Here is an 11,643-nt window from a genome sequence, read left to right on the forward strand (position 1 = left end):
CTACTAGTATCCAGGAGGATGCAGGTTCCATCCCTGGCCTTGCTCAGTGGGTTACAGATCTGGTGTTGCTGTGAGCTGTGGTGTAGGCCGGCAGCAGCAGCTCCCATTCGACCCCTAGCCTGGGAACTTCCATATGCCACAGGTGTGGCCCTAAAAAGAAAAAAAAAAAAAGTGCTTAAGAAAATGTCCAGGCTTGCTATCGATCAGAGGACCAGAACTTTGAACAGTAAGAGGATGCAATTCCCTATCCTTCAGTAGATATTTTAAAACCATCAATACCGGTGAGGGCGCAACAAAACAGGAATTTATACTTTCTGTGGGTGGGAGTATAAACTATCCTTCCTCTTGGTCGATAGGGGAAAGTATCTCAGAATGTCTCACAAACATGGAAATGGTCATCTGGATGCATTGGCTCCAAGTCCAGGAACCTACTCATCAAATCCCATATCATTTGTGTGTTTTATCTTCTCCATCCACCTGTGAGCTCCAGGTGTCTCAGAATTGTACACTGGGGAATCAAGCTGAGGTCCCAGTGCCCCCGCCCCATCCTTGCAGTGTCCCAGCCTCCCTCTCTGCCACCCCTTGTCCGGAGCGTGCACCCTATTCTCCCAGGCACCGCCCCTTCCACTTGGCAGGAATGCCCCGCCCCCACTGACCTGTCAGGTTGGGTGGCCCCAAGTGGACACTGCTCCCTGTCTTCCTTGACAGGCTTCAGTGTCTTAGGGGATGGATGAGGTGCAGTGACTGGAGGCCTGGGGAGGAGGACACAATCCTCAGCTTCTGCATGTCCAAGCTCCTCCCAGGGCTCGTGGTCCCCAGCCACCTCCACTGTGAGGCTCAGCCTTCAGTGCCTTTGGTTAAGACATTAGACGTGATCTTGGACAGATGCTTCCTTCCCAGGTGGGGCAGCCCAGCTTTGCCTGCAGCACTGGGGCCAGAACAAAAAGCACTTGTGTGAAAGGGCCAAGTTTTGACTGCTCAGGAGGATTTATATGAGAGCCATTAATGGAGCATGTGTTTGCAGCTCTCGCTTTGTGAATTAGTAGCACACTCATCAAACCATGTGTCTGAATTTGGCAGCCAAGAATTCAGAAAGGGAGCAGCTTTCATAGAAAGGAAATTCTGTTAATACACCTGAATCCTTTCTGCCCTGTTCCTGGGGAACACCCAGGACCCACCTTCCTCTTTATAACCAAAGCCAACCTGCGACGGGGCAGGGATCCTGAGGATCGAGCAACAGGGAAGACGGCTCAAGGGAGGAGGAATCAGGCCACCGATACAAGCTGTCTACAGGCTGCATTCAGTACTGAAACACTACATGTGATACTTGTTTGCTTTTTAAGAAATGTATACAAATTATTATTGGCATCCTGAGCCCCTCCACCTTTTGCCCTAATAAATTTGCAATTTTTTTTTTGTCTTTTTGTCTTTTGTTGTTGTTGCTATTTCTTGGGCCGCTTCCGCGGCATATGGAGGTTCCCAGGCTAGGGGTTGAATCGGAGCTGTAGCCACCGGCCTACGCCAGAGCCACAGCAACGCGGGATCCGAGCCGCGTCTGCAACCTTCACCATAGCTCACGGCAACGCCAGATCGTTAACCCACTGAGCAAGGGCAGGGACCGAACCCGCAACCTCATGGTTCCTAGTCGGATTCGTTAACCACTACGCCACGACGGGAACTTCAATTTGCAATTTTTGAAACTCATTTGGTATATGGATCTGATGAATTTGCCCAGAAATATTGTCCAAAAGCCAGGAAAAAAGCAAAAAATTGCTTTCCACTTTTGTGTGAACTTCAAACTTAGCATACGATGTTTCTCTTTACCTACACAAGGGAGCAAGAGAGATGAAAACAGGGCCTGCCAAGTATTCTCAGGTGCTGCTTCTAACTCTCAGGTGAACGAACCCTTAGAAGGAGTGAGGACTTGTTTGTAACACCAGGCCATGCCTGGAACCTGTGACACACACACTCACACTCACACACTCACAGGCCTCCATCAGCATCTCCATGTTGGGTTACGTGAAGCCTGACTTTTAAGTTGTTCAAAACCCACTAAGAGCATTTGCCTCAGTGGAGAACACTGGGATATGAGAGGCGGAGATAGAAACAAAATTTAATTTTTATCTATGACATTTTGGGCACACTCTGTATTTTGTGTCTTTTAAACCACATGCATGAATTACTAATTCAAATATGAATTGGCCACTGATTTTAAAAAACTAGCTCAGAATGCTCGTTAGTTCCTTCTGTGCAAATAATTATGGTTTTTTTTTTTTTTTCTTTTTAAGGGCCACACCTGCAGCATATGGATGTTCCCAGGCCAGGGGTAGAATCCGAGCTGCAGCTGCTGGCCTACGCCACAGCCACAACAACGTGGGGACCTCGACCTACACCACAGCTCACGGCAACACAGCTCACGGCAACACCGGATCCTTAACCCCCTGAGCAAGGCCAGGGATCGAACCTGCATCCTCATGGATACTAGTCAGGTTCGTAACCCATTCAGCCACAATGGGAACGCCCTATAGAACATTATTAAAAGAAAAGTAACACCACCTGAGTGTTACTTTTGGGTGCCAAAGTCAACCCAATGGTGGAAGGGAGGTATTTTTAGCAAACAGGACTGCAACATCTGGTACTCACATAAAAAAAGGTGAACCTGGGACCCATCTCAGGGACTTCAGCCACAAAAATGAATTTAAGATGGATCACAGACCTCAGTATGAATGAGAACCATACATTTTCTAGGAGAAAACAGGAAACAATCTTTGCAGCCTCAGGGGAGACAAAGACTTGGATGCGGCACAGAAAGCACTCAGTACAAAACAAAAATTTCGTAAGTTGGAGTTCATTACATTTTAAAATGTTCTGTTTATCAAACAATAATCCTAATAAACTGATAGTCATAAAAAGTGGATGAGGAGAGTTCCTGTTGTGGCTCAGTGGAAATGAACCTGACTAGTATCCAGGAGGATATGGGTTTGATCCCTGGCCTCGCTTAGTGGGTTAAAGATCCAGCACTGCTGTAGCTGTGGTGTAGGCCAGAAGCTACAGCTCTGATTCGACCCCTAGCCTCCTGGGAACTTCCATATGCTGTGAATGTGGTCCGACAAAGGAAAAAAAAAAAAAAAAAAAGTGGACAAGGCACTTGGGCAGCCAGTCCCCAGGAGACGGGCAGATGGCCAGCAGACACAGGAAGGGGGCTCACCCTATGGTCATGACCTTCCCAGGCAGTTTCAACATCTGAAAATCTATCCAGATCATTCTCCACATCAACAGACTCGAAGAAAAACCATCCTTACCGCAGATGCAGAGACAGCGTTTGATGAAATTAACACCCATTCATGATAAGAACTCTGGGGAAACTAGAAGGGAACGTTCTCAGCCTGATTATGGGGGGGTCTAAACAACACCTACTATGCTGGACTTCATCAAAATGAAGCATTTTCATGAGTCCAAGGACGCTCACATGGGAAGTAAAGAGACAACTCACAAAATAGGAGAAAATATTCGTAAGTCATAAATCTGATAAAGGTCTAGTGTCTGGAATACGTAAAGAACCCTCACAACTCAACCATAAAATATGGGCAGGAGTTCCCAGGTGGCTCAGCAGGTCAAGAATCCCATGTTGTCACTGCTGTGGCTCTGGTTACTGCTGTGGTGTGGGTTTGATCCTTGGCCCAGGGATTTGGCTGTGGGCACTGCCAAGAAAAAATAAATAAAAGTATGGGCAAAGGGACCTGGTTTAAAGATGGGCAAAGGGTAGGAATAGACACACTCCCAGAGAAGATGTCCAGATGACCAATCAGCGTGAAGAGAGGCGCCACACAATTAGTCATCGGGGGGAGGGCAACGCAAACCAAAGGGACAGGGAGGCTGTCAACACAAATCAAAGCCACGCCCATTAGGATGGCTCTAACATCAAACACAAAACCAACATAAAGTAACAAAGGTCGCTGACAATGTGGAGCAATTGGAAGGTTCACACATGGCTGGTGGGGATGTGAAATAGTGCAGCTGCTGTGGAAAGAGTTTGGTCCTTCCTCGAAAAGTTAGACCAAGAGTTACCATGTACTCCAGCAATTCTATTCCTAGGTCTACAGGCAAAAAAAAAGTTGACAACATATGTTCACACAGAAATCTGTACATGAATATTTACTGCAGCATTACTCATAACGGCAAAAAGTGGAAACAACCCAACTATCCATCAAGTGATAAATGGACAAACAGAATGTGATGGAGCCATACAACAGAATATTATTCAGCCATAAAAAGGAATAAAGGATAGGAGTTCCTGTCATGGCTACAGTGGTTAACGAATCTGACTAGGAACCATGAGTTGTGGGTTTGATCTCCGCCCTTGCTCAGTGGGTTAAGGACCTGGCGTTGCCGTGAGCTGTGGTGTAGGTCGCAGACACAGCTCAGATCCCACGTTGCTGTGGCTCTGGCATAGGCTGGCGGCTACAGCTCTGATTTGACCCCTAGTCTGGGAACCTCCATGTGCCGTGGGTGCGGCCCTAGAAAAGGCAAAAAGACCAAAAAAAAAAAAAAAAAAAAGGAATAAAGGATAGATACCTGTTACAAGAGGAATCAACCTTAACACATTGTTCTAAGTGGAATAAGGCAGAAATATCCAGAACAGGCAACTCCAGAGAGACAGAAAATAGATGAGTAGTTGCTGGAGCTGGGAGGAGGATGGAAGTGACTGCTAAGGATTATGGGATTTCTTTCTGTATTTCTTGTGAATACACTAAAACCCATGGAAGTGTAAAATTTTAAATTGTGACTTTTATGGTATGTGAATTTACCTCAACAACAACAGCAAAAAACCTGTAAACTTTACCACTAATATTATACTTATAGTGAAAGACTGGAGTGGTCCGTGTGCATCAAACCACACACAAGAATGATGTGATTTATTGCATGTAAACTACATCTAAATAAAAGAGAAGGCAAAATATGAGGTACATAAATATGCTGTAAAAAAGAGAACAGTATGACTGGTAGTCATATATTTTCAAAAATAACTGTAAAACATTTTTATTTTTGGTAAAATACACGTGCCATAGAATTTATCATCTAACCATTTTAATAAGCAAACCATCCAGTGGTGTTAAGTATATTCACACTGCTGTGCAACAGATCTCCAGAACAGTTTCCTCTTGCAAAACAGAATCTCCATAACCTTTATTCTTTTTTAATTAAAAAAATGTATTGAAGAATAGCTGGTCCATATCCTTTAAACGATAATCCCCTTCCCCTGTCCCTGGCCCCCACCATCTTTCTGTCCCCATGAATTTGACTGCTCTAGGTCCTTCATATAAATGGGGTCCCATTTGTGTCTGGTCTGATTCACTGACCAGGACGTCCTCTAGATTCCTACCGTTTTTAGGGCTGAATAATATTCCACTGGCTTGGGTTGCTTCCCCCTTGGGGGAGTTGTGAACACTGCTGCACAGACACTGCATGTTTTTTCAAAATATGAAACCAGGGTGGCCCAGACCTTTTCCTTCATTTTCTGCATCAGCCTTGCTACTGACCGGAAATTTGTCCCAGCCAGTATGGTAACAGATGGACATCCACGGCAGCAGCACAGTGAGCAGAAGCTCAGGCTTTTCTCAGAGGCCGTGAAGAAACACAGATGGAGGCTATTCCAAGCCAAGAGACAGCAAAGGTTGTCCATGTGCCCAGGGACCAGACTTCCAGACAGCCAGGAGCCATGGCACCAACCCTCTTGCACCACACATGACTCCAGCCCCAGCTGGCTTGGCACGTGGCCCCCACCCTGAGGGAGGGCAGGGGGGACCTCCAGGTGGCAGGATGTGGGCCCCTCCTCTGCCTGCTGTCCTTCCCCCCCAACACCCCTCCCACACCCTGTTTTGACTGAAGACTCCAGCCAAGGCTGTCAGCGGGTGGACTGGTGACATCCCTGGGACGGCACCCCATTCACACATATCTGCTGGTTTGTGAGCTTGTACATGACATCAGGCTCTGGAGAGGTCCAGATTGTGGCAACATCAGCTGTTCCTGGAGGCTGGAATCACATCCCTTCAGGCACCACGTCTCCCAGCCTCCAATCCCCTCTCCCTCTGAACCGCATACTTTTGGGCTCTCCTCCAGCCCAGAGCCAGTGGTCCTGTCCCTCCCCCACCTTTCAGCCTGTGGACACCACGACCTGCACGCCTGGGTTTGGAACGTGGGACTCTCTTGCTACAACCCACCTCCTCTCCTACACTTGGGCCTCAGCTTTCACATCTGTCCTCCTTCCCTCTTTCCTGGAGTTCCTTCTGGATCAATCTTGAAGCTGCTGATGGCGAGGGTGGTGAGTCCTCACATGTCTAGGCCCTTGAACTGTGTGCCTTTCGGGGGCTCACCTGGCCCCCCCATTCAGATCAGAAAATTCATTCCTTAAGACAGCTAAGGTACCACCCAGTGACTCCAGGGGTAGGGGAGGTGAGGCATCTGGGGAATTGACTCTGAAAGAGAACAGTCCCCTGGGAATCCCCCTGGGTCCACCACGTTTGTGAGTGGGGCCTGGTGCACCTGCCCTGTGCGGGGAGACGGGGGCACACCCAGCAATGTCTGGTGAGAAGTGGAGAGCAAGGTCAGCAGGCTGGTCTGGTGAAAGAGCCTGGGGTCACTCTATAGGCCAACTTCTGTAGTTTAGAAGCCAGAGATGGCAGGTGCCAGGGCGGCTCCAAACTCTGTCATTAGAGCAGACAGCAAATTAGGAACACGAGGGAGAAGGTGAAGTGTGGGGTGGCACCTCCTGTCTTCAGACTGACGTTCTCAATCCTTAAATTTCAGAAAAGACACGTGGCCAGCCAGCGAATATCCTTATCAGTTATTGTTATAGATAGTTCCTCCTCCTAAAGAGGACAAAAATAAGGCCCAGGAAATAGTTTCCAATTTTTCCTCATTAAACCGATCACAGAACAACAGCATTTTAGAGGTCTACCTGGTTTTGGTTAGCCTTTCGTCAGTCTGATCAACATCTTGGATTTTAGGAGTTCCCGTCGTGGCGCAGTGGTTAACAATCCGATTAGGAACCATGAGGTTTCGAAGCTGTGGTGTAGGTCGCAGATGTGGCTCAGATCCTGCGTTGCTGTGGCTCTGGTATAGGCCAGCGGCTACAGCTCTGATTTGACCCCTAGCCTGGGAACCTCCATATGCTGTGAGAGCGGCCCAAGAAAATGGCAAAAAGACAAAAACAAAACAAAACAAAACAAAGCAAAAAATCTTGGATTTTAAATACTAACGTGATTGTTAATGATGTTGTTTTCATCAACAGCGGCAGGCAGACAGTGAACAGGTCAGCTCTGGGCTGTAATATGTTTACTTCCCTAAAGAGCCTGTGGGTTTTGAGGGAAACACGAGCAGAGCATCATTGTTTGATTTATTGCATTCTGAAGTGCCCTGGGGCTGTCGCTGAGAACAAGTCTGCCTGAACAGCAGTTTTAAAGCCTTATTACCTGAGATTTACATCATCAATACACGCGTCCTATGAGAGCTGGGTCTCAGCCCAGTAAGGGCTGGACTGACCTGAACAAGGCTACTGAGATTACAGAGAGGTTCCCGCTGAGGCTGAGATGTGGCCTCATACAGAGACACTTGACCTTGGGGACCTCACCAGCTCCTGGGGCGTGTCCTTGTCGTCTGCTCCCCTCACCTCTCGTCGTCCCTCCCATAGTTAATCGTTTGTAGGGCCTGAGCAACGAGGGTTGCCATCTCCCGGGTACCCGCAGCAACCACTCTGCAAGCCATGAGGTCGAGGGGGCCGCCTGGGGACAGAGGGAGGAGAGGGTGCCTGGGTCAGGAAGGGGGCGCCTGACTCCAAACAGCCCAGCCATGCAGCTCCAGGTGGGAGGTGGCCCGAAGGGGTGGAGCCTCATCCCTGCTCTGCCCCAACCTGGGTTCTGTCCATGCTACAGGACCAGCAGTGACTCAGAGGCTGGGCTGGGAGAGAGTGGCTTAAGGTCCAGCATTCAGGCCTGAGATTCAAAGAACGCTAGGTCAGGACAGGGGGGAGTTCTTGCTGCAGGGGGGCTCCCAGGACCCAGTAGGTCTTGAAGGGGGGCTTGCTGACGGCCCCTCAATGCAGTTGCTCTGGGGACTAGCTGTCTGGGGCAGGATGGACCTCAGCACACGGGTGGGGGTGTGTGTGTGTGTGTGGGTGTGTGTGTGTCCACATCTTTAACACAAGCCAGGCCTGCCCGTTCTTGAGCCTAAGGCTGAGCCTCTTAATTTCACCTTTCCTGGAGCCCCACCAGGCCTTCCAGAGGAGTGAAAAGGGAGCAGGCGAGGTGCAAAAGGCCCACTGTGCCCAATAGCTAAATGGGAGCCCAGCATTTCTGCACAGGTTAGGGACTAAGTGCGGGAGTCCCCTGACCCTACAGGGGACATCAGGTCAGATGAGGCTGTGTGGAAAGCCCCAGGTGGGGGGCACTTTGGACCCCACCCACTCTACCCCACTCCGTGCCTCATGGGGTTGGTCACTGTGCACAGTGGCTCTGAGGCAGAGGAACAGGCAACCTTTCAGATCCATCTTCCAAAACCTTGGGGCACACCCAGCCTGCTCTGTGGTCTTGGTGGATTTTGGAGGGGCTGGGGCATAAGTGCTTAGAAGACTGCCACAGAGCTGGGACAATCACTGCCCGGCCTCCTATCCTAGCACAGAGCTGGGCAGGGAGGAACAGGGCACCTGGACCACTGCCCTCCCTCGGGTGTCTGTCAGCAGAGGAGGGGATGCTGGTTTGGGGTGTCGCTGGTCTGTCTTGTGGTCCTTCCCCCGGAGACCAAGGGTCTGAGGGCTGGGGCTTACCTGACGTGTCCATCACAATGCCGCCTGCTTCTCGGATGATCACAGTGGCAGCGGCCAGGTCCCAGCAGTGCAGGCCAAACTGGTAGTAGGCATCTGCAGCGCCTGAGGCCAGGTGGCAGAGCGCCAAGGTGGAGCTGCCGATGACTCGGACGCTAGTGGGGGGGGCAAATGCACTGGATGGCATCCCCTCTGCAGGGCAGGGAGGGGCCCAGGAGCTAAAAGGGAGGCACAGGGCCTCTTCTCAATGTTGGATTCTGAACCCCGAGCCCAGAGCCATGCTGTCCAAGAGAAGTTTCTGCGGTGATGGGCTGCTCAGCACCGTGCAGAGTGACCAATGCCCAAGGCTGCGGCACTTGAGATGTGGCCAGTGCGGCGGAAGGACTAAGCCTGGATGCTCTGGAGTTTAACAACCTTGGATGAAAGGGTCTCATGTGTGTGTGTTGTCACAGCACAGGTCTGGGGGAGGATGGGGATGGAGCTGCTGGCATCCCTGGGACCCCACCAGATCATGGGAGGCAGGGGTGGGTGGGTGGGACGACTGCACTCTGGGCACACAGGGCAGAGAGGGGCGCACTGGGTTGATGGGCTCCAGCTCCCAAGGCCCGCCTCCCGCGGGGCACAGCGCATATCTCTCACCCCCACCCAGGGCCTTGGGTGGAAGTGTGCATGTACCCGTGCGCCCCAGTGCGAAGCAGCCTCTCCATGTTGCTCAGGAACAGCTTCAGAGTCGCGGGGTCGCGCCTGGGACCGATTTCCGTCAAGACCAGGGCCTTGGAGAGGTCTGCATGGAAGGAAGTGCCCCAGGTCAGAGAAACCAAGTGCTGGGTCTCACTGAATAATCTCCCGTTCCTTCTCAGATCCGGGGTCACCCTCAGCTGCGCTGAAAAGGGCCATGCGGTGAAGAGTGGAATCCACATCTGACTCTCTAACTGTTGCTGCTTCAAGGCTGCTGTTTGTTTCAGACACAAAGGTAGCAGGTTTTCCAGTTTTCTCTTTTTGGGGAGCTTTTCATGAACTTGGAAGGGTCTGGGGGCTCAAGGAACCACCACCATCTGATCACAAATAAAAACAAAGTGACTCCGAACTGGGAAGTCCAATGTTTGGAGGGAAAAAAATGCCTCATCAAATATATCTGTCCTTAAAAACCTTTCTCTAGGATTTCCCATCGTGATGCAGTGGAAACGAACCATGAGGTTGCGAGTTCAATCCCTGGCCTCGCTCAGTGGGTTAAGGATCCAACATTGCCGTGGGCTATGGTGTGGGTCGCAGACATGGCTTGGATCTGGTGTTGCTGTGGCTGTGGTGTAGGTCAGCAGCTACAGCTCCAATTCGATCTCTAGCCTGGGAACCTCCATATGCTGCAGGTTCAGCCCTAAAAAGCAAAAAACAAAACAAAATGAAACAAAACAACAACAACAACAAAACCTTTCTCTAGCTGCTGTGATGACGAAGATGGAACTATCCCTGCAGTGGAGGTGACTTTTAAGCAATGCTTTTGGAAAAGAGTCCCCAGGAATAATCCAGGCATCAGGTGGCGGATACTGCTGGCCGCCTCAGTGCCCTTTGGGGAGTCGCCCCCACCCCCACAGGTCCTGTGGGGGGATTAGGGGGTGAGGCTATGCAGGAAGCCTTCGGGTCACACTGGGTCCCATTCAATACCTGACTCACTGGGAGAGGAGGGAAGTCACAGCACTTTGTCCAAACACATCGAATTTAGTGCTGTGCCTCATCAGGCCCTGCAGCTCAGGCAGGATCAGCCACACCTGTGTTCAGTCACAAGATCAAAGCCTCTCCATGGAGTGGAGGAAAAACACTTGGCATCACTTCACTCAGTGGCCAGTCCCACCCGGCTTTTGCAGTCATCTCCCACCAGAGACCAGACAGCTGGTAGGAGACTCAGAATCTATACCCAGTTCCCCTTTTTTTACATCGGAAGCTCCCTCCCTCTCTCTCTCTCTCTTTTTTACATTCCAGGAAACACTGCAGTTTAGTTTTAAAAACAAACAAAAAATGCATCAGTAAAACAATGTGTGAGGAGACACAGACGCATTCACAAATAATAAAGCCACTACAACTTCTTCAGGCATTCAACTGTTGTGTTAAATAAAAAGACAGTAGTTATTTAGCAGCAATGAGTCCGCAACAAATAATGCACTGTGTTTCTCAGTCCTGCACAAAAATTGCAGCTACAGTTACATCAATAGCTGGAACCGACTGGCTCTAATGGCAAGAGAAGACCTTAAAACCAACTGTACAAAAAAATTGTCACACTGTGACAACAAATATAAAAACAATCTATAGGTCTGAAATAAAAAGACTCCACTGTGAAGAGGTCAGTGTAGACAAATGAAGATGGAAGCTCCCATTTTATACTTTGAACACTTTTGGGAACCGCCGGGCCCCACACCATGCTACCCGCCCTCAGGACTAAACCATCCTTAGCCAGCCACCAGCACAGAGCTGAGTGTCCCATGGCACTGGCGGGGCTGCAGGGGACCCTGCCCACAGGAGGGGCCATCCCGGTGGACACCACCCAGTTAGCTCTCCAGAGCTCACCTCCTGACCCCACCCTCAATGGGCTGAGCCAGCACTTGAAACAAAAGGCTTCTTCCCATGGTTTTTAACCTGTGAGAAGATATGTCTGCCCAGGGCCCTGCTCTCCCAGCCACAGGTATCCCCCCTTCCTCACTCTGGCTAATGTGCTTCTTTCTCAGTGAGACCAAGGTGAGCCAGGAGTCTGAGGTCTGCCTCCTGCCGGCAACATGCTTTCTACTCTTTTATTTGGTCCAGATAAGAAAACAAAGGAAACAAAATTATAATCC

General features: G+C 50.0%; 1 protein-coding gene across 13 annotated transcripts in view; it reads right to left on the reverse strand.

Moving 5' to 3' along the window:
- Window positions 1-11,643, reverse strand: part of IMPA2 (inositol monophosphatase 2) — a 49,875-nt gene that overhangs the window by 12,795 nt on the left and 25,437 nt on the right. For 3 of the 13 annotated variants that reach the window (XR_014807562.1, XR_014807561.1, XR_014807560.1), the window contains exons 6-9: window positions 9,494-9,602; window positions 8,822-8,973; window positions 7,670-7,781; window positions 657-928 (exon numbers count right to left, since the gene is read on the reverse strand). Coding sequence is in view for 8 of the 13 variants with exons in the window: in XM_084964126.1 (XP_084820252.1) it covers window positions 7,151-7,352; window positions 7,670-7,781; window positions 8,822-8,973; window positions 9,494-9,602 (575 nt within the window). In the remaining 5 variants the exon portion in view is untranslated. Of the gene's footprint in view, window positions 1-656; window positions 929-5,014; window positions 7,782-8,821; window positions 8,974-9,493; window positions 10,031-11,643 lie in introns of those variants that run through there. The other 10 variants (XM_084964133.1, XM_084964130.1, XM_084964131.1 and 7 more) reach the window with 8 other exon arrangements.

Source organism: Sus scrofa, chromosome 6 (assembly GCF_054392235.1).
Source record: "Sus scrofa isolate SSC_HxYL_T2T_F1_AM1 chromosome 6, Sscrofa_HxYL_maternal_Yorkshire_Landrace_v2.0, whole genome shotgun sequence".
Taxonomy (NCBI): domain Eukaryota; kingdom Metazoa; phylum Chordata; class Mammalia; order Artiodactyla; family Suidae; genus Sus; species Sus scrofa.